The sequence below is a fragment of the Dermochelys coriacea genome, chromosome 21 (genome assembly GCF_009764565.3).
Source record: "Dermochelys coriacea isolate rDerCor1 chromosome 21, rDerCor1.pri.v4, whole genome shotgun sequence".
Taxonomy (NCBI): Eukaryota; Metazoa; Chordata; order Testudines; family Dermochelyidae; genus Dermochelys; species Dermochelys coriacea.
In genome coordinates, this window is record NC_050088.1 from 8,324,419 (window position 1) to 8,346,003 (window position 21,585).

Consider the following 21,585-nt stretch of genomic DNA (forward strand, 5'->3'; position numbering starts at 1 on the left):
TTGGCTCACAGAGCGAGCCAAAGAGAAACCAGACAGAGAGATCAGGGCAGGATAGGAAGAGAGGAGATGGTGGGAGGGTTTGAGACCTGGTTGGAGGTACAGGAAAGGGGTGTATGTGGCCGGGGGCAGGGGCAGGCAGGGAGAGTATTGGAGACAGAGAAAAAGGGAGAGAGAGAGACGCTTCTTGGGAATTATATTAAGGTGTTTTGTTTCTATGTGCAATACAGAAAGAGACACACACATACACTGGTGGCTCATGACACCCCAGCTCCTTCCAGCTGCTAAAATGGAGGCAATGCAGCTGTAAGTCAAAAGCAATCCCAATATAAAGGGGGAAAGACCAGTGAGCTGGAACCTCCACTAGTCTCGCCACACTGAAGTTCATGGAGCTTTGCCAATTCACACCCACCAAAGATCTGCTAAGACAAGGAGCCAAAATGGATTCACACACCGGGGGGGGGGGGGGGGGGGTCAAGCCTTAGGGATGTCTCTTCCAGACACCAAGCCCAATTTTGCTCTCAATTACCCCGCACGGAATCCTGCTGAGTTCAAAGCGAACTGCACAGGGTAAGGGAGAGCAGAACTAGGCCTGTTTTGCTGTGCCTGCTTGGAAAGGTGACCTCAGATCATGCTAATACCGGAGGCAGAGCAAATCGCCGGGATCCAGAGGGCTTTGAGTCACTGAGGTGAGCAGGCCACCGAGATGGCGAACACACTTCATTGCTGAGATGTGTAAAGCGATTAGTCTGTGGAATAGAGGAACCAGGCCACGAGATCCAAGCTGTGCGTGTGGCACCCAGCAGCACACTGATGGAGTCCTGGGGGGAGGAATCACTGAAAATCTAAGCCCTGTGCAGAGCAGAACAGCAAAACCACACAGGACACAGTAATGCCTCATTCTGCCCATTGGGCCGCATGCATGGGAATAGTTGGCACTAGGTTGTGGCAATACTGCTACTGTGCCCATGCATGTTAGACACCTTCTGAGCTTCAGCACGCAGCACTGGGTGCTGCTCCACATAGCGCGGGAGAGGATGCAATGTGTGCTGCCAAAGCAATACTCAAGGATCAAAGCATCCGTTAAACAGAGGGGAAGAGAGCTAGATGGAGTCTCCAGGGATAAAGAGGGCACTATTCTCAGCTGGTGTCCAGAAGTGCAGCTCCATTGAATTCTGAGCCAATTTACACCAGCTGAAGGATCTGGCCCTGGGACTGAAGGCTTGAAGTTGGCGAACGGGATCGGCAAAGTTGCGAGAGACTTTTTCACGCTGCTTCCAAACCTCAGAGGAATCTGGGGGGCAAGCAGGGACTTTGAGCAGAGCTCTCACCCAGACAGAGCAGGAGGGAATAAGTTGACTGGGGAAGGCGACTGAAGGGTCTGAAGAAAGGCAATAGAGACCTTCGATGGGATGCTGGAGGACTCCGGAGGAGGGGCATGAAGGGAAGCAGGCGGTGGTGACAAGACGAAGCTAAAGCAGTGGGCTGGGAAGCTTCTTCTGTTCTTCACATCTCTCTTCTCTCCTCTCGCTCCTCCCACAGGTGGTTTTCTGGGGGGGTGAGGGGGACAGGCAGAGGGTGTTTCATTCTGATGGGGAGTGCCTGGGGAAGCTGCAGCTTTCTCACCATTGTTCTGGTCCCCAAAGAGATCCAGGCCCATCTCAGGGTGTAATGACATCACTTGTATTTAAATCTGCTCCAAAATGCACAGCTGGGGTGGGGGGGGAGAGACTGTGGCTTATGGCAATTCTCAATTCCGCCGGACTAAATCTGGATTGATGCCTCTGAATGTGAAGCAGGGATCCCCACCATGCAACGGACATTGCTCTAACCTGCCACCTTTAAATAAGACAAATGGCTCAGGTCAGATCCACCCAAAGGGAATGAATGGGATTAACGAAACCAGCTACCTTTAAACAGGAACAATGTCGATCTTTGGGAAATCTAGGACTGCCTGCCAACGTCACCCTCTCTGGCCAGTGAGTGTCACTGTGGTGCCCCATAAATGGAACAGAGGATGCATTTGTCTGCTTGCAAAAAGATGGTGCTTTCAAGACAGATCTCCCCTATTGTCCCCGATCCCCAGAATGAGGATCTCTGCTCTACCAATGCAAAATCCAGGGCCCCAGCAATATCCAGCCTTCAGCACCAGCTCCTGGACTTGACCCCATCATGCAGGAGTGTTGCAGTGCCATGACAGCTCATGCTGTCCCTAATGTGTAGAGCCACAGTTAATCCATCTCCTCTCGCCTTGAGATGTCTCTCTATCTAGCCCTACTGCAGACCCTAGGCCCACAAACTACCCTAAGCTCTGGGCTCGAGGAGTTACTCTTCATCTCAAAACCATCTTTTGGAATCAAAGTAGCCGCGTGTATTAGGAAGGACCCGGCTGCAGGTCCCCAACCAGAGCAAAGACCACCCTCTTTGTGGTTTTTCATAGATTCATCGATTCCAAGGCCAGAAGGGACCATTGTGATCATCTAGTCCGACCTCCTGGGTAACACGGGCCAGAGAACTTCCCCAAAGTAATTCCTAGAGAAGAACTTTTAGAAAATCATCCAATCTTGATTTAAAAGTTCTCAGTGATGGGTGATGCCCATACTAGTCTGACACAAGGGCAGACTGGTGTGGGCATGCATGAAAGGGGCACTCCACCAGGATTCCTATAATCCACAGGGTTTTAATGTGGGACCTTATGGGGACTCCTTATTGTGGCTAACTGCTGGTGACCCTGGCTGCCCTGAATAGCAATAGGATCCAGCATGATGCAGCAAGAAGCTGCCATGTCGTTTAGGAAGTTACTTGTTTGCATGAATCTTCTTCCATGTGAATATGTTCACCCCACCCAAGGGCTCTGCGTGCCTGCCACATGCTTATACGGTGTCTGCACCCAGAATCTTCTGCTCTGAGGTTTCATCAGCTTTCATTGGCATGAAGTTGGTGGGTGAGTCCAGCGCCAATGGGGCCCAAAGACACAATGGCTGAGCAAATCCATTGGGTTTCCCTAGGATTGTTCAAAGTGAAGAGTGAGCTGCTCTAGTTTTGGCCAAGGAGAGGACTTGGAAAGAAGTAGAACCTGACCTGGATTCCCAACACCCACTTCAAATGAATTTTGTGCCCTTGGAAGACAAGGATCTGAACTGGATCTCGGTGCCCAAGACAACTTGGGTTATTTTGCCGGCTATTGCAGCTTTGGAGATGAAATCGCCTTGTCTCATAAAGCAGCTATAATTGCCCCAGATCATTGTCCAGTCCCAGACCCCCTGCCCCTCCCATCTGCCAGACAGCCCCTCCATCACTGGATACTCCCAAAACAAAGCTCACGTACCACTGACTGCTGAAGTTGGGAGGAGATGCTGATAGCCCTACAAAGACCAGGTCCACCTGGGGATGGTTCCTATGGCTGGAAGACATACAGGTACCTGGGAGGGAAAGGCAGTTGCATGCTGGGTATAAGTGGGTGGTATTTGAGCAGGCACCTCTTCTCTGACTTTCACCTAAGGGGTATGAGTGAAAGGGCCCCATTTACACGAAGGCCTTGGATGCTTATTGTGGCATAGTGCCATCATGTGGGCACTACAGATATCTGACAGGAAGGGCACTCCTATAAGATACATGCAGCATCCACGGGGCGGTACTGGGCTGCACCTAACGGTGGCCGGGGCTCAATGCAGCTGAGGAAGGAGGAAACAGAAGGGGGGGAGGAAGAGGAGACAGAGCATTGAGGGGTGAGTGGAGTGGGTTGAATGTGGGAACACGATATTTTCCAAGTGTCTGACATAGACTGGAGTCAATTGTCTGCGCAAAGCCAAAGTCCCGGGAGAGTGGCACAGCTGGGAGAGTTAAAACACGACTGACTGTAGGAGCCGGAAGCACATCATGAGGTCCAAGGGGATGGGCGGTTTCAGTTGGTTGCCGTCCAGGCGCAGGTAACGAAGCCGGGGCACATTTTCTAGATCTGAGGAGAGGTCTTGGAAGGTGACCAGGGAGGTGGGGCAAACCTGGGTCCCGTTGATTCCTGCAGGGGAAGAGAGAGCATGGCATGGGTTGGAAGAGCCCTTCTAATGCCAGGTGAGCGATGCTGAGAATTTATCTACTCTGCATCCCACTCATCCATCCACCCATCTATGGGGTTCAGTGATCATTTCGTGCTTACGGGGCTTGCAAGAGATCTGATTTGTTGTCTCTGGTGCATACCACCCCATCCTGTGGTTAAAGTAGATTGAAACGGAAGAGGGAGTTCTCACTGCACCAAAGGAAGAGGAGGGCTCCACTGCCCCTCACTTTACACCTGTAGCTCTTTGGGTACGTCTGTTCTCTTGGGACGAGCTAGCTATGCATCTGTCTTATTGACAGAGCACAATTACTGCAGTACCTAGGTGCTGATGCTACAGTGGAAATATGTATAGGTTTAGATGCAAACGGGGGGACACTTTCTCCTTTTTTGTGGGTGCATTTTTGCACCTAGAGTATTGCACCCATCGACAGATTTTGGATGCAACTCTAAGTCCTTGTTGTTCTAACTAGCTGACTCTGGGGGCAAAGCGGGTTGTAGAGGTGCAATGACTCAGGTCTGCACCCAGGATTCATTCTGTGGGTGGGAATTGTGCCCCTGGACTAGGAGGCAGCACCTCAGCCTGTCTGAAAAGATACCTCTATCGATGGAGAGCAAGAGAGCAGAGTTGCCTGTCCTTCTGTCAGTGGGGATCTACAAGCACTGAGCTGCACGTCACCCTAACTCTAGCAACGTGGGCATCCCAAGTCCCCTTTTGTCTACCAAAACATAGGGATCCCTGTTGTTGAATTCAGTGTCCCAGGTGGTGGATCACCTTGCCAAGTTCCATGTGTCAAACCAACCAACAGGCTCACCCAATCTGTTAACTCCTGCATGACACGGCTTCCCTCATGTGGCACTTCCTCCCTCTACAGACACAGCAGGGTTCATCAGTCCAGCGTGCTTGGATTTACTAAAGAGAATGAGGGATTTCACCTCTCCTGGCTATCCAAATGCAAATCTCCAGTCCTTCTGCCCTTCAGCCCCCACAGCTTTTATGATTCCACCAGAGAAATCTTATATCGGCCGTTGGCGACACCAAATCATCTGGGAACACACAGCCCCCAGCAGAGCTCCAAAGCCACCCTCCAAAACATCAGCCAGGCATTGGAGACTCCACTCTGTCATTAACTCCAGCAAACAATGAAAGGTCCTTGCAACAAGTCAGAACTCCAACAGGCCACCGAGAAGGTGTGGCCACCACCGCTCATGTCTTCTAATTGGCTATCGCAGCTGGGGACTCACTCACAAGCGGCCTAAGAATATTCCTGATTGGGTGATTTTCCAGGAAACAGCAAGCTAGAATTCCTCCCGTCCCTGTAGGTAGCTATAAAAATAGCCTAATGTATTGCTAATCATTGCTGCCATTATGAAGCCATCACAAGAGACAGGAAAACCCTGCAGCTCGAGAGAGCATTAGCCGTGAATAGTTATTCTGGGGCTTATTTTCATGTCTGTTTTTCTTATGCTGCGTGTGCCGTGCTCTGCTGCAATCGCAGGGTGTCTGGGATACTCTCAGATTGCATCTGCACTTCCTAACATCTTCTATAGTGGCTCTATCAGTGATGTGGGGCAGAGAGAAGGGTGCTATGGTAGGGTGGCCTTGGAGACAGAGGTGAATGAGTTTTGTAAGGAAGCACCCGGAATAATCTGTGCTTAACAAGAGAAAGGTGAGAACTACTGTGGCACTTTATGAAAGGAAGAAAAGAAATAGAATCGGAATTGCCAACCCCAGGCTTTCAAAAATTATGATCCAGGCCCCCCAAAGTCAGAAGACTGGCTTAAAAACCATGACATCAAAAAAAATTGCTGTTTTTTTCCCCCTGTTCGCCTTCTGATTGCAAGGCTTTAGGGGATCATATTTCAGGCTTTTCTCTGCCACCCTGAGGGCTAGAAACTTGCTTTTAAAGAAAATAAAAGCAGAGATTCTCACTTAATACATGACTCCAGGAGCTGAAGACTTAAAATAGCCACCAAATGTCACAAGGCTCAGGATAAAATGCCAACAGTTGGCAGCACAGGGGAATGGAACATGGGTCTCTCTCTCTAACCTGCAGCATATACCTCCTTAACTAGTATACCATAGCTGTGCTGAATAACTACATCACAGATCAGTCAGCAACTTGACCCAGAGTTCCCCTGCTAGTTAAAACTTGGCCCAGATTGGCCCTTATTTGGCCTTTTTGAGCTGTTGGTTGCTGCTGGTTCTTTAGTCCCCCGTGGGCTAATTCCAGATACTTAAGCAAGGCCCGGATTGGGCCTTTCTGTCTCCTTGTCCTTTTCTCTGGCACTGCTGACCTTCAGTGATGACAACTTAGTTCCACTAGGATTCTCCACCTTCAAACTTTTTGCTCCTCTCGTCGTTTTTTGGATCGAACCCCAAGATCCAACCCCAGTGTATTCATAAACTGGATGCCTGTGATCTACTGCTACCTCCCTTGACCACTACAGTTGCTATGTTCCACCTCACAGCTGGCTGCTCTACAGTGGTGGACCATTTTGGCAAATAAGGGCCCCATCTAGAAATCCTTACTCAGGAAAATCTCCCCCTTAACTTCAATGAGAGTTTTGTCTAAGTAAGGACTTTGGAGTTACATCCTTCATTGCTATTGTAAATGGGTTCCCCTGGTCCTTTCACTGATGTGACAGTCTATGGGAATAGCTGCCAACCATAAGGGTATTTAGATTTTAACTACAGTTTTGGGACTACTGATTTACAAGTGTATAATCCCCTATACTGCTCTGCTACCAAAACTCCATCAGCCCGCTCTGCAGCCAGAAATATTAGGAGTTGGGCTGGTTTCTGTGTGTGTGTCTCTCCTCTGCATGCAGAAAATTTCTGGAGGGAGCTCTGCATTCTTGCTCCCCTGCAGATGTTTTCAACCAGGGCAGCAGGTGGTGAGAGCTCCGATAGCACAAACATCTGGGTCTGCTGGGAACAGGCCTTTGTTATTCCCACTTTTGCTGTGTTTATGCATTTCATGGCCTGGCACCTGTCCCATGAAATCGCTGTGCTTCGCCTAAATCTGTGTGAAGCCATCTCTGATGGATTTGCAGAGCTGCTCACCAGCATAGTCCTGTTCTCCCTTCGTCCCCCTCTGCATCTCCTAGCCCTGCTAGCCTCAACACACAGAAAGTTAAGCTATACTGTTTCCATCTATGTTCGGTACATATGTGAGCCCCCCACATCATTGTAGTATCTGAGCACCTCACAGTTTTTAATGTGTTTATCCCTGCGAGGTAGGGAAGTAGTATCCCCATTTTACAGACGGCAAGACTAAGTGAGTTTTCCCATATGATCCTGGGCAAATCTGTGGCAGAGCAGGAAATTGAACCCAGGTCTCCTGAGTAGTGCTTTGGACCATCCTTTTCCAAAGCACAGGCCCTTCCACCACCTGGCCCCATGCACCCATGTGAAAGGGCCACCAACCCATTCTAAACGTCAAGCCCTGTTTTGAAGGGAGTAGAACCCTGTGGGTGGGTTTCACATGGAAAGAAATGTCCATCCCTGGGGGATGTCTGCTCCCCCTAGGCCCAGCCATGGCCACATAGGCCTGCCGACCTGCTACCCCCCAACTCACTTTCAATGGAATTGTCGTTTAGGTAGAGGTGCTCCAGCTTGGGGTTGATGAAGGGCATGTTGGTGAGCTTATTGTGCGCCAGTTGCAGCACCAGCAGGTTGCTGAGGTTGAAGGAGTTCTTGGGCAGCCCTTTGTCAGAAATCTGATTGTAGTTGAGCCTGAGGAAGGCCAGATTAGGGAATTCTTTGAAGTAGTCATCGGGGATGTCCTCAATGTTGTTCCTGTCTAGGAAGAGCTGATGGACAGCACTGGGCAGCCCGGGAGGCAACTTCCGCAGGATGTTGTGGGCTAGGTTGAGCTGCATGAGGTTCTTGAGCCCCCGGAATGTGTTTTTGTTGAAGACTCCGTCACTCAGCTTGTTGTGGTGCAGGTCCAGGAGGACCAGGTGCTCCAGCTTGTTGAAAACCCCAGAAGGTATCTTGGAGATCTGATTCCTGCTCAGACGTAGCTGCTCCAGGTTGACTGGCAGGAAGGACGGCACCTCTTTGAGCTGGTTCTTCTCCAGGTATAGAAAGACGAGGCTATCCATCTGCTCCATCACCCGCCGGTCCAACTTCTTGATGCGGTTGTTGTCCAGGTTGACCCACCTCAGCCCCGTGGCATTCTTGAAGGACTCCTCCGGGAGGCTGTCAATGAAGTTGTTCTGGAGATAGAGGTAGTGGATCCTGGGAGGGATGAGGGGCACCTTCCTCAGGTTGCGACTGTCACAGTAGAGGGCTGAGGGGAAGTCTGGAGGACAAAAGCATTCTCTGGGGCAATCCGAGAAGACGGAGGGGGGGCCCGGTGGCAGGGGCGGAGGCAGCTCTGTTGGCTCGACTGGCTCGGGAGTCGGGCGGGCGGGCTTCCGCCCGGGTTTCCGCCTCTGCCCGTTCACTTCGGAGATCAACACAAGGATGAGGAGGAGAAGCAATCTGAATGCTGCCTTCATGGTCCAGCGATTCACCTGCAGGGGGCACAACGGGGTTTGATAAAAAGAGGCTTGTCTAGATACTATGTATCCCCCATCACAGCTGTATCAGCCCCTCACAAACACTAATTAGTTTACCCTCACCATACCTCCCCAGGCGGGGAGGAGTAATTATCCCCCATTTCCAGATGGGGAACGGCAGCAATGGCTGATCAAGGGGCTTGCCCAAGGTCACACAGGAAGTCATAGGGTCACAGACTTTAAGGCCAGAAGGGATCACCAGATAGTCTAATCTGGCCTCCTGTATAACCCAGGCCACCAGCACCAGCTGCACACTAATCTAACAACCAAAATGAGACCCAAGGAGCCCCCAGGAGACTAGACCATTATGTGCTGCAGGCCGAGAACCGGTAGGACCAAGGCTCACCAGTGCCCACCACCCTGCAATGGCAAGGAAATGAAAAGCTTGTGAGAGATCTGGCAATTGAACCTAGATCTCCTGAGTCCAAGACCAGTGCTTCAGCAACAAGACCATCCTCCCTTCCTCCTTACGCAAGGTCTGCTATCGTGCTGGTTAGCCAATTAGTGGGGCAGCTCTGATTTCATACTTCATTATATAAGGGCTCCTTCTTCCCGCTCAGACACATGTATTGGAGGGGGGGGGTGTGTGTGTGTGTATTAACACACAACGGTTGTGTGTGTGTGGTAGAGGAAGTGGGGTGAGGAGGAGGTGAAAAGAAAGGGTGAACTAATGCAGAGATGCACACACACAATATTTTTATATTTATATAAAAATAAAATGAGATGGGCTTGAACAGATTTCCCCGGGCAGTACAGCTAATCTCTCTCTCTCTCCAGTCTGTTCCGGTGAGATGCTCCTGGATTACCCAGCCCCGTATTACAGACCCAAAAGGTTCGGCGAAGACAAGTGTGTGAATTTGGGGGGGGTTTACCCGAGCTGGTCCCAAACAGCGAGCCCTCTGTGGCTCACATGTCACCATCCATCACCCCGCCTTGCCTAAATCGCTGCACGCTGTCACGAACCCTCACAAGGACAATGCCTCTGAAAGGCAACCCGCCGAGTGGCTTTTCGTTGCTTTGCATAGCAGCAGGTTTTCAGGCTGGGGCGGCAGAGCAGTTCAGCTAAACCCCCCCCCCCCACAAGATGCCCCCCTAGATCTATGGGCAAGCATGCTGTTACTCCCTGGATCAGGCCCCTCATGCTTGTGCACAGAACCTGTGGAGAAACGAGAATCACGCTTTGTGCCATTGGCTCTGTAGCCCATTAGTCTTTTCCGTTCACTGGGGCCCATTTCACACAATGCCTTTTTGCTTGGATGTATTTCCCTGGGGTTTACTCCTTGAAGCAGTAATGTGACAGGAGACATGGAAGGGGGAAGGCACAGTTCACTTCATTCTCTGTGTTCACTTTTATGAACATTGGGGGGAGGGGAGGGAATGTGGCTTCAGAGCACTATTCTCATCTATGCCACTGGTCACAGATTCGGTTTTGTTTTGGAACAGAAGCTCCAGGAGAACAAGATGCAGTCCCACATCGCTCACATAGGATGCACAGAGATGGACCTGAACGACTGAGAAGTTTGCATTTGGCTCCAATATGATTTTACACGACAGGGCACTTGGAGATCAAGAAAAGGCACTGTTGGGTTCAGTGCTGAACTCTTGTGAGCCCTCCCAATCACTGTAGTACCGTAGCAGAGATGCATTATGGTAGCGTTGACTGGACGAGCAGGTCTGAAGGTGACCCACAAAATATGTGGGGCCAGAGTCTCAGCTGGTAATTCAAAGTCACACCTGTGCTGGCTGCAGTGCAGAGAAACCATTTCACACTAGCCATTTTATATTCCAGGAGCAATTTTCACCTCTGTCTCTTTACAGATTATTCTTCCCCCCACTCTCCCCCAGCAAATCACTTTGCTCCAGAGAGTATTTTGATTGAGCTGGGTCAGTGTTAACCATTGTTTCACTCTGCTTTGCTCTTATAAAGAGCCAGCAGAGAAAAGAAAGTCCACTGGGGTGCCGTTCAGGCAAAGCATTGCAATCAGAGTCACTGGGATTTAAAACAGGCAAGTGTGGATGGCTCAGATTTTTTAAGGTATTCAGAGGCAGCTGTGCTCAGGACATTCCATCAATGAGCCTCAGTGCCTAAATCCCTTTTGCAAATAAGATTTAGATTGTTCAGTCTGTTAGGTGTTGCAACGCTGACACAGCAATGCCCAAATGCCTTTAAAAATCTGGGCCCAAGTGCTTTGCTGAATTGCGGCCGAAGGAGAGGAGGGAAGGCAGGGGTTCGATCTGCTAACATGCTTAACAGGCAAAGGAACATACAAAGATAGGAACTGCCATGCTGAATGTTCCTTCTAGTCTGGCTTCTAGTCTCCAATAGTGGCCATCATCAGTTGTATCTTTGGAAAGTATGTAACAGTCCTAATGCACAATTATGGAATAACCCGCCCAAAGGGAAAGTTTATCCTCAAAACCAGGAAGTTTAACGCTTGGCTTGTTCCCTGAAGCACGAGGCTAATCACTCTTAGCAGGATCATCTGTGGCTTTGATCATTAGATCTACATCTGACAAAGGATGTTCTACACCACGAGGCCCATCATAAACCAACTTCTAGTGCACAGGGCTCACTAAGAACTGACGTGTTGAAATGGGTTTGCAATCATTGAATGTATTAAATATCCAGAGAGGAGGAAGCTAGGTAGAGGTCTCGAAACAGCACAGTATAAGCTATTTGGCAAAGAATAATGTAGCGCACAGAAGAAGACAGGAAGGGAAAAGTATACCTAGTGCCTTGGATGTGAATGACAGATAGCAAGGATGAGGGATATTTTCTTGGCTTCCCTGGGCCTCCTACCACAAAAAAAAAAAAAAAAAAAATCCGTGCCAGCTTTGAACAATAATTTCACTTCAGTTTCTAAAGATATTTTAACTGCAGTGCCACCAAGTGACAGTACCGAATCCTGCACCATAGTACTCCTTTTCTTTTTGCGAATCCAGACTAACACGGCTGCTACTCTGAAACCTGTCATAGATTATATGAATCAAAGACACATGGTCATGTGATCATTAACTTATGAGGCTACACTTCCATCAATGAACCGTGACGCAACATTATAAGTTTCAGAGTAGCAGCCGTGTTAGTCTGTATTCGCAAAAAGAAAAAGGAGGTCTTGTGGCACCTTAGAGACTAACAAATTTATTTGAGCATAATAGTGAGCTGTAGCTCACGAAACCTTATAAGTGTCACCAAAGAGACTGACTGCATCTTCAGAACGCACCCAGCGGAAATAGCACCTCGATGCGGCGTGTCTAGTTTTGTGGCTGAGCCAGAAGTCAATAAATCAGTCATAAATAGGCTAAATGATGATAGCGGCAGACCAGCAGCTGCTGGTGGGGTGGCAAGGACGGATGGTCTTGTGTTTACATACTGGACTAGAAAGGAGGTGCTCTGAGAGACAGCAGTGTGATTTCATAGGATCATAGATATGTAGGGCTGGAAGAGACCTTGAGAAATCATCAAGCCCAGTTCCCTGCGCTGTGGCAGGACCAAGCAAATCTCTAGACCATCCATGACAGGTGCTTGTCCAACGTGTTTTTAAAAGCAAGCTTTTAGAAGTGGCTGGAGCACTAGACTGGGACTCAGGAGACTTGGGTTCTATTCCTGGCTCTGCCACTGGTTTACTGGATGACTCTTAGGCAAGTCACATCATTGCTCTGTGCCTCAGTTTCCCCATTTGGTAGAATAGGGATGATAATACTGACCTCTTCTGTGAAGCGTTTAGATAAACTACTGATGAAAAGGGTTGTAGGAGAGCCAGGTATTATTATGAGTTCAGTTTCCACCTCTGACACAGACTCCTTGTGTGACCATGGGCAAGTCCCTTGATCTCTGTGTATCCACATTTATACAATTGGGGTTATAAGCCATCATATTTTACAAGTAGGCTGGGAACCTGAATTCACTAACGTTTGGGAACTGCTCCGCTATGATATGATGGGGCCATGTAAGCACCTAGGTAGGTAAGGAACAGTGTCAACAACAACACTATACTTAACACTTCTATAACATTTTTCATGTGTGTAGCTCTTTACAAACATTAAGCGAGCGACTTTTCAAAAGCGCTCAGCGTTGGCTCAGCTCTGCTCCACTGATTTCAATGGGAGCTGAATTAGGCCAATGCCCTCTGAAAATCCCACCTGTACCATTCTCGCAGACCTGCTCCCCACCTCTCAGCAGGTGGGCACCTACGAGTATATCCCCATTTTACAGATGAAGCAACTGAAACATAGCAAGGTCAAGTGACTTGGCCAAGAGTCACACAGCGGGTCACTGGCAGAGCCAAGAAGAGGCCCCAGGAGGTCCTTAATCCCCATGGTTGTACTCAGTCCATCGGACCACATAGTCTTTCTCCACCATGTCCCATCTTTTACAACTAGCGTTAGCCCAGTGTGGTATCGTTAAGGTGATGTACAGAAGGGCTGAAAAGGCCCAGCAATTATGGCTGACAAGTATAAACCTATGAATAATGGTTTTACACAGAGACATAATTGACAACGAAGACAAAGACAACGTAGGAATTGCCATACTGGATCAGACCAGGGGTCCATCTAGCTCAGTAGCAATGAGCAGCCAGTATCAGCCACTTCAAAGGGAGAATCCCAGGATGGGATAGAAAGAGGAGCAGGGACAAAGTGATCAAATTCTCTCCCAGGCTGCCAATGGCAAAGGAAGGAGGTAGCAGGACATAGGAAAGATCATGTGCATGAAACCAAGTAGAAAAGCCTTCTGGAGCCCCAGTCACTGGGCAGGGCTGGAGGATGTGCAGCTGCGTGGAGCGGAGACCAGACGGAGAATGGAAAGGAGATCCATTGTGCCACTCCTGCTTACCTGCCCCCTCGCAGCCCAGCTGTCTGTAAGCCAGCTGAGGCAGCAACTTGGCCAAGCTACTGCCAATTGTCTGGCGTGCGACCAGAGGGAGAAGAGGAGGGCTTTAGAGAGGGCTGAAGGCAGAACCCTTTGTGTAAAGAACGAATAAAGCATGATGTGTGCTCCCCATCCTGCTCAGCACTTTATCTCGTGCGTTCAAATGTGCAGTGCTCCCCGCCCAGGCCAGGATCCCACCTCACTTGTTAACCCCAGCTGCAGTGCCACTGCCACGCAGCCCTGGGCAGGACTTCAGGGGAGCCCTGCAAAGACAACGCTCAGAGTCTGGGCGCTCGGGGATGTTCACACTGTGACAAAGTCCCTCCTCTACCTCGGTGGGTCCTGCGCTTATTGGCAGATTTGCTCACCTCAGAGATTCACAGCAGCCCTCAGTTTGGCCACTCTTGCTAGTGACTCAAACTTGCCATCCACTCAGCTAACCTCATCACTGGCCAGCATGGGGGAAAACAGAGAACAGTCTCTGTGTCCCACCTAGTGGGTCGGAGACAGGGCAGATCCCTTTCCAATTTAGACCTGCCCTTCTGGTGTTTCTCACAGGTCAACTCCTCCTGTGTCTGATCAGGAGTTGGTGGGATGGGGGGAACCCAGGCCCACCCTCTACACCAGGTTCCAGCCCAGGACCCTGTGGATAGCAGCTGTCCACAATGTTCCCTGTATCAGCTGCATGACAGCTACAATTCCCTGGGCTACTTCCCCATTGCCTTCCCCCCAGCACCTTCTTTATCCTCACTGCAGGATCTTCCTCCTGAAGCCTGATCATGCTTGAACTCTTCACACCTTCAGCAGCACACCTTCTCACTCCCTGCTCCTGGCACGCCGCCCTACTAACTGATGGGAGGTCCTCTTTAAAACCAGGTGTCCTGATTAGCCTGCCTGCCATAATTGAATCTAGAAAGTTCTTAATTGGCTCCAGGTGTCTTGATTAGCTTGCCTGTCTTACTTGGTGCTGGCAGGTTCCTGATTGCTCTAGGACAGCCCCTGCTCTGGTCACTCAGGGAAGAGAAACCTGTTCATCCAGTGGCCAATATATTTGCCTTCGACCATATTCCTGCACCCCCCTGGTGTGGGTCTGTCACAGCACACAGACTTCATTTGCCTCTCACAACGAGCCCCACGTGGCATGGTGCCTGCTCCATGCCAACCGCGCAGACAGGGGCTGAGACAGGCCCGTCCCACTCCCATTTGTTCCGCAGCAGGGAAATGTCAACAGCATCAGGCTAACAAGCTGGCAGCGAGGGCTCACGTGGCTGCGAAGCAGAAAGGTTTGTCAGTGCTTGTCGAGAAATGGAAAATCCCACAGGGAAACAAGTCCTTCTGCCCCTTTTCTCTGGCGAGGAAATTGCTTCCCAAGCAGCCTGTTAGCTTCTTCACCTCCGCCTGACACCACCAGAGACAGCTCCTGCGACTGGCAAGATTGGCACTGCATCCTGGCCCAGGCTGAGCCGTCTGACTTAGAGACGTCACAGCAAGAGCTGCAGGGAACCTCCCCCGTGCAGGCAACCTCCACCAAGGGCTCCTGGCACATTGGACCCATGGACAACTTGGCTCCTTTTGAAATACCTCTGCCCAGCTGACTAGATGCATTCCTGGGCTTCTAAACAATTGACTCTCTCCATGAAGAGATTCTGGGCTTTCTCCACCCCCTCTTTTTCCTCATTGTTTCTCTTTATCTCTTTAACCAGAGAACCCTTGTGGGCCTGCTGCTTTCAATCAAAGTTCTGGCAGCTCCGGGGTTCCAAGAAGCTGCTGGGTATTAGGTTCACCATTGTCTGGGGTCGGGCGAGAGGAAAACATTGAATGCCGCAGGGAACTGACAAATTCATCACAGGGATATTGTCTACATCCGACTACCTCTGGTTTCCCCTGACCACCCAGTACACACGCTCGTTTTTTCAACCCCATCTCCCTTGTTGGAAGTTGTTTCCCTGGACTCCAATCCAAAATTCCGATCTGGATTTATAAACCACAAAGGCTGTAGGTGGGTGGAGTGGGGTGGGGAGGAGGGTGGGATCTGGGATTTTGGTTTAGCCCGTTATGGAGGGAGGTGCCAGTTGCAAAGCTGGGATGTGTATTTCCTCCTTGTGTCTCTTCAGAGCTGGGATTTTGGTTCAGGCCCCTCTCCAATTGTAATGCTTAACTGTTGACATCATTCCATGGCAAACAAATGTAATGTTATGCAAGAGTTAATGATCCCAGGGCAGAACCCAGCAGAGAGAGAGGCAGGCATGAGGTGGGGGTCAGGGTTTTCACTCAAGTGAACATACCAGAGCTGGTTGAATAACACGGAAAGAAGTTTCCAAATATTTCTGTGAACAAACCAAGTGTGTTCGCTCTGCTCCTATCACAGGGTCATGCCAGTTGCTGGGCATGAGGGAGTGTTGGTTTATTTCTGAAATTTTTTAGGAATTCACATTTCAATACAGACAGTTATTGACCCAGAAATTCAGCTCTGAAAGTAGCATCTTCATTAGTTGCTCAACGTCACAGCTGAATAAAAATGTCAGCAAGCAGAAACAATACTAAAAAAGAAAAGGAGTACTTGTGGCACCTTAGTCTCTAAGGTGCCACAAGAACTCTTTTTCTTTTTGTGAATACAGACTAACACGGCTGCTACTCAGAAACAATACTATCAACTTACTGCAACCAACACTCCACTGTTTATTGAGGGTAACTGCTGTGCATCTATCTACTGTATCACAGGTTTCAGAGTAGCAGCCGTGTTAGTCTGTATTCGCAAAAAGAAAAGGAGTACTTGTGGCACCTTAGAGACTAACAAATTTATTAGAGCATAAGCTTTCGTGAGCTTCAGCTCACTTCACTGAGGTGAGCTGAAGTGAGCTGTAGCTCACGAAAGCTTATGCTCTAATAAATTTGTTAGTCTCTAAGGTGCCACAAGTACTCCTTTTCTATCTACTGTATGTATTTCGGATGACCATCACTATGCTATCTGAGCTGCTGCCTGGTGTCTCAGGTGACCAATCCCACACCATGAAGAGTTAAACAACCCACAAGATGAAATTTGTTCACATAAACTATTCCGAATATTAAACGCATTCATAGAAAACTGGGTCAATTTGCAAACAATTCGCAGACACAAGAAGGAGCTACATGCACAATAAATGTTATGTGGAATGAATAATCCATCCAGGTCTTAAAAATACCTTCCAAAAGGAAGGCATGTGACAGAAATTTGAGATGTTTCAACAAATCTGAGGCCACTTTGAACTTTATAGTTGCCTCTAATATGTTTGGATGTTTAAATCAATTGTCTTTGGCCACGCTTGTGTCTTGGCTTTCCATTCACATTCAAGTGATTGCATTTACTGGCATAAATGCTAGCAAGGAAGGAATTTCAAATCACATGCACAAGTTTTCACAAAAACCAAATACTAGATTTGCACTCCCAACTGCTGGCAAGCAAGTTCCTCCAGTCAGGGAGCAGTAACAATAGCTGGCGACCTTTCTGACCAATCACAAGTAGGCAAAACACCTCATTTTCTGAATATTTATCATCAATCCCTGTCAAAAAAATTCAACATTGGTTGAATAACAAGTATATTCATGACACTTGCTAACTGCCTGTGGGAAAGGAGTTAAATTCATTGAATAAAGTAATTCAAGTTGCCACTGAGCTGCATTCCATGGCCTTTTAGACCTTCCATGCAAAGAGTGGGGAAAGACAGCCCCCAATCACCTGAGATGAAGCATTTGCTCCATGCAGAATAGGGTCTATGATACACAAATGAGCAGTTCTGATTCTGTCCAGTAGGGGGCAGTGATGTGCACAGCCAGCTTGTTACAAAACATGGCGCCAGGGATCATTTTCTGTTTGTTTCAGTGAGAAAGTTTCCCTTTATTGCATCTCCCTCCATTCACTGTTGCTCTGTTGAGATCCCAACTTCCTCCCCCCTCCGTGTGCGCTTGAGGCCGGATGACCTCCTCCTCCCCAGCCTACAACTGTTTAGCATTTGTGATGAACAGACTAGGACTGAGCATGTGCTTGTCCCTTTAAAACAGAGAGGGTGACCTAAAATAAGAACAGCAAGCTGTCTCATTAGCCATCCTAATCAGTCACCAGTTGGGTTGACCAAACAGGCCTCCCAGTCAGCTGGTTTGAGAACCCTAAACAAAACAGGGGTTTCCTTTATTCATTTGGGCTGGAGAGCTGAAGTGGCAGAATCGAGTTTATATTAAACATGCATCCGGCATGCCTTTAGAGCAGTGATGCGATGAAGGAGAGTGTGGCAAGCGCTCTGACTCAGATGTCCCCAAAGTACCTTTAAAAACAGGGACCCGATGCTAAGGACCAATTCTCCTCAGAGGTTTTGGAGTGAGAGTTTAAACAGCAGAGTACTCGTGCTAGGCTGGAGCCATCATACCACTGGGGGACTCAGCTGCAGTAGCCTTTTTCTGCAGGGAAGGTTTTATGCTCATGCATATGGATGGGGTGTGCCCTGTGTGGAAAGTAGCTAGGATCAGATGGCTGGATAATTCCTGGGTTATTGTAACAGAAAATCCTTGCTTGTGCTCTTCAGCAGCACCAGTGTCGCTCTTTGATCTGTCCCTCTCTGCCCATGTCTCCTTCTGCAAACAAACCGTAGCCCCCTGATTTGAGAAGTGGCCATGTAAGCAGCAAGCACAGACTGTGTATTTCTGTGTGTGCAAATGGGTGTTCAGATCCCCACTTAGATGCCACAGAAATTTCCCCCTCATCTTTCCCCATTTAGGTGCAGAGTTTACAGTGGGTGCCATATCCCCCACCCTGCTGTCATCAGCAACCCCAGTATCTTCCTATCCTTCTGCCACCACTGCTAAGGAGCATATGTTGAGTGCTAAGGAAGCCCCCTTTCGCATCTGTGCTCCCAGCGGGTCAGGCTCACCCCACACCCTTTCCTCTCACTCTGTCCCTCGGTTGCCCATAGCCCCACACCAGAACCCCTCTGTCCAGCAGGCTAAATGGCTGGATCCTCTGTGCTGCACACAGAGTGGAACTGGCAGAGCAGACACAAGGAGATCATAGGATTGGTGTTTCCAAAGCGAATACAGCGCAACTCCTGAGATGCCCTCTTCGTTACGTACTGTCGGTAATTCAGTTCCTCTGCTTTCTCTAGCTAAGGATTGAGAATTTGCCATCCTATGCCTGCCTTATCTGCTCCTCCAGATTCCCCTCTCCCCACCTCTCTCCCCAAGGAGGAGAAAAGCCTCCCCATTGCACTTAGATCTCTCTCCTGACACAATTGCTCCAGTAGGAAGGACAGTATGGACAACACACTGCATGAACCGTACTCCTGTGTAAGGGCCGGGGAAGCAGCTTTAGTGCAGTTGCGTGGCTAGGACATGACAGTTGGGATATGGAGTGTCTGTGATTGACAGAGGAGATGAAAACAATGCCTCTACAGCCATCTTGGGTGGTTTGCCTTGCACTGCAGAGCAGGGAGCAGAAGCCAAACATCTGATAAGGGTGGGCTGGGACCTCAGGTTCCTTAGGACACTTTTACCCTACAATGGCTACAGCTACAACGCTGCTGCAGTATAGCCGCTTCCTACAGTAACGGAAAGGTTTTCTCCATCGATGTAGCAAATTCACCGCTACAGTGGAGTTAGGTCGAGCTAACTACAGGGTGCAAAATTGTTCACAGCCCCAAGCGATGTGTCTAATCTCATTTTTAGATGTAGACCAGGCCAAAGAAAGCTGCTTCTTTGTCTCGGGCTACCATCTCTACACTGAGTCACAGCAAGGCTGAATCTTCCCCCCTCCGCACCACACAAACACACACACACGCCCTTTCCCCAGGCCACAGTTCTCAGTCCACACAGGGAGGATTCTGTAAAACACAAGTCTCTGCTCATTGCTATACACAGAATCTCTTTCTTAGCGATTCAGTTAGGGTTACTATCTTCACACTTCATTCTCTCTCCCACCTCGGCCAGAACAGGGACTAAGAACCTTGGTCCTCATGTCTCCATATTGTCCGGGTGCAGTGTCAAATCTATGCATCAAGGAATGGGTTAAACTTCTCCGAATGCCCTGGAGTAGAACTCTCTCAGTTCTATACCATTGGGACAATTTGGGCAGGGGACCCTGGGTTCCTTTCCCTTGGAATGATCCAAATATGAATGCAGCCTGGATTCTGCCCTCTGTGTGTTGGCATCGGGGATCTAGCTTCTGCAATTCAAGTCGAAAACCCCAGCTGAATGAAGGAAACTGAAATGCAGTGCAGCCCCCCACACCCTTCTCAGAAAAGAACTTGATTCACTCCTTCCCAAAAAAACAAAACAGTGTGTGCTCTTTTTCCATCTCTCCATTTGGAAAGGGGGGTTAACACCCACACCCCCTCCACCTCCAACTTGAGACTGCAGCGACTTCTGGAGTTCTCCCCTCCCCCCGCCCGGGAAACTCCTACCGAGCTTTTCTGAGATCTGATCTGAAACAGCAAATTTATGTTTAACACATAGCAAGAGGAATTAACAAATGCCGATGTCTGCTGAGAATAAAACTACTAAAGTGTTGGTTAACTGCCACCCGTAAAAGTCAAGACTTTGTAGCAGAGGGAATCTTGCCTGCTCTCAGCCTCCACTACTCTCTATATCCCTTCTACACTTCTTTTCTGACGCAGGGCAACTCCTGTTCTGCGCTTGCATTAAGGCGTGCAGCTTTCATTTAAATAGGCAACTTGGTTTTTGCATTTCCAGCTGAGAAACTAGACATGCACACGTGTGTGTGTGTGCGTGTGTGTGTGTGTGTGTGAGAGAGAGGGAGAGAGAGAGCGCGAGAAAGAGTGGGTGTGTGAAAGGTAGTGGTCGGGAGGATGGAAGGGGGAAGGGGTTCCCAAGTTATGCTTCCGTGGAAACAATCTACAGCATCTGCAACATCTTACACGTGGGTTTGTCTTTTTGCTTTGCAGACCTAAAGATACCCTCTTGCCTCTTCTCCCTCCCCGCCAACAAGTTTTACTTTTGGAGAAAGAAAGAAAGAAAGAAAGAAAGAAAGAAAGAAAGAAAGAAAGAAAGAAAGAAAGAAAGAAAAAGATCCAACAGCTGAACTAGAAAAGAAAAGAAAACTTGGGTGAAGTTTCACAGAAGTTGGAAAGTGAATGGTAATATTAGTCCACTGATAAAGGAGGTAGCTGACTCGGTTGTAAAAATCAGCCCAGGTGACAACACTCTCCAGTAGAACACATGTCCAGAGCTTACCTGTGTGCACCTGCCCCTCCTCCTGCCTCTCTGTTATTAATCCCCAGGAACGTTTTTCTCTGCCCCTCCTCCTCCTCTTCCTCACTGCAGTTCAGCTCTGACACGAGTGAGCCTCCCTCTAAGCTCTGTGTGTGTGTGTGTTTTCCCTGGTTCTGTTCCTCCAAGATTCTCTCGCAGAGGGTGGGTGGGAGCGAGGGAAGGAGGGAGGGTGGGAAGGAGGGAAAAATGACAACAATAACGTCTTTATCTGGCAGCCAAGATCCTTGGGATTTAATCCGCACATACATTCTGCCTACCAACGGACTCGCGTTTAATAACATTTCCTTCTGCTGCGGAGGCAGTTGAGAACTGTGTTTTTAAACAAAGCTGATTAACAAATAGATGATTTTTATTATTATTATTGTTCTTTTTAGAAAGACCTCATCTCTCACCATGGCCTGCAGTCAGGAAAGCACTTAAACTAAGCACATGTTTAACTCACAGCACATGAATTGCATTCAGTGGGAGCCAAGCACATGCTCAAGGTTATGAGGATGCTCTCCTGAATTGGGGATCTTCAGTTTTCTCTGCATCCTGCCAAAGGCAGCCAAGCAATTGCTGGGCTCTTGGGGTCGGCTCACACACAGGAGGGAAAAGTCCTCCAGGCTTTACTGCCTCCCTGATTATTATTTTCCTTAAATCCTCCTGGTATTTAATAAAAAGAACCAAGGAGAAGGAAGGGACTTGTCGTGCTTTTTATATGAAAAAGCAGCAGACAGAGTTTGCACAATGCAACTTAGCCTTCCACCACCGTTACTCTTTCCATAGATGGTGACAGCCACCCCAGGGGTCCCAGCCCATAGACCAGCAGCCCCCGATGTGGACCCAGTCCCAAGTGCAG

The 21,585-nt window shown here is 49.0% G+C and overlaps 1 protein-coding gene across 1 annotated transcript; it reads right to left on the reverse strand.

Annotated features, from left to right (window-relative positions):
- Positions 1-264: 264 nt before the first annotated feature.
- On the reverse strand, positions 265-21,036 carry LOC119846519 (proline and arginine rich end leucine rich repeat protein). Its single transcript, XM_038380313.2, has 3 exons — positions 20,706-21,036; positions 7,633-8,575; positions 265-4,015 (listed from the first exon to the last, which is right to left on the reverse strand). The coding sequence occupies exons 2-3, from the start codon at positions 8,558-8,560 to the stop codon at positions 3,840-3,842; spliced, it is 1,104 nt and encodes a 367-aa protein (XP_038236241.1). The 5' UTR covers positions 8,561-8,575; positions 20,706-21,036; the 3' UTR covers positions 265-3,839.
- Between the last annotated feature and the right edge of the window lie 549 nt (positions 21,037-21,585).

Coding starts and splice junctions, on each gene's coding strand:
- LOC119846519 (XM_038380313.2), bottom strand. CDS start 8,560: ATGAAGGCAGCATTCAGATTGCTTCTCCTCCTCATCCTTGTGTTGATC. Junction 4,016..7,632: donor AAACGACAATTCCATTGAAA/GTGAGTTGGGGG, acceptor CTTCCCCTGCAG/GAATCAACGGGACCCAGGTT.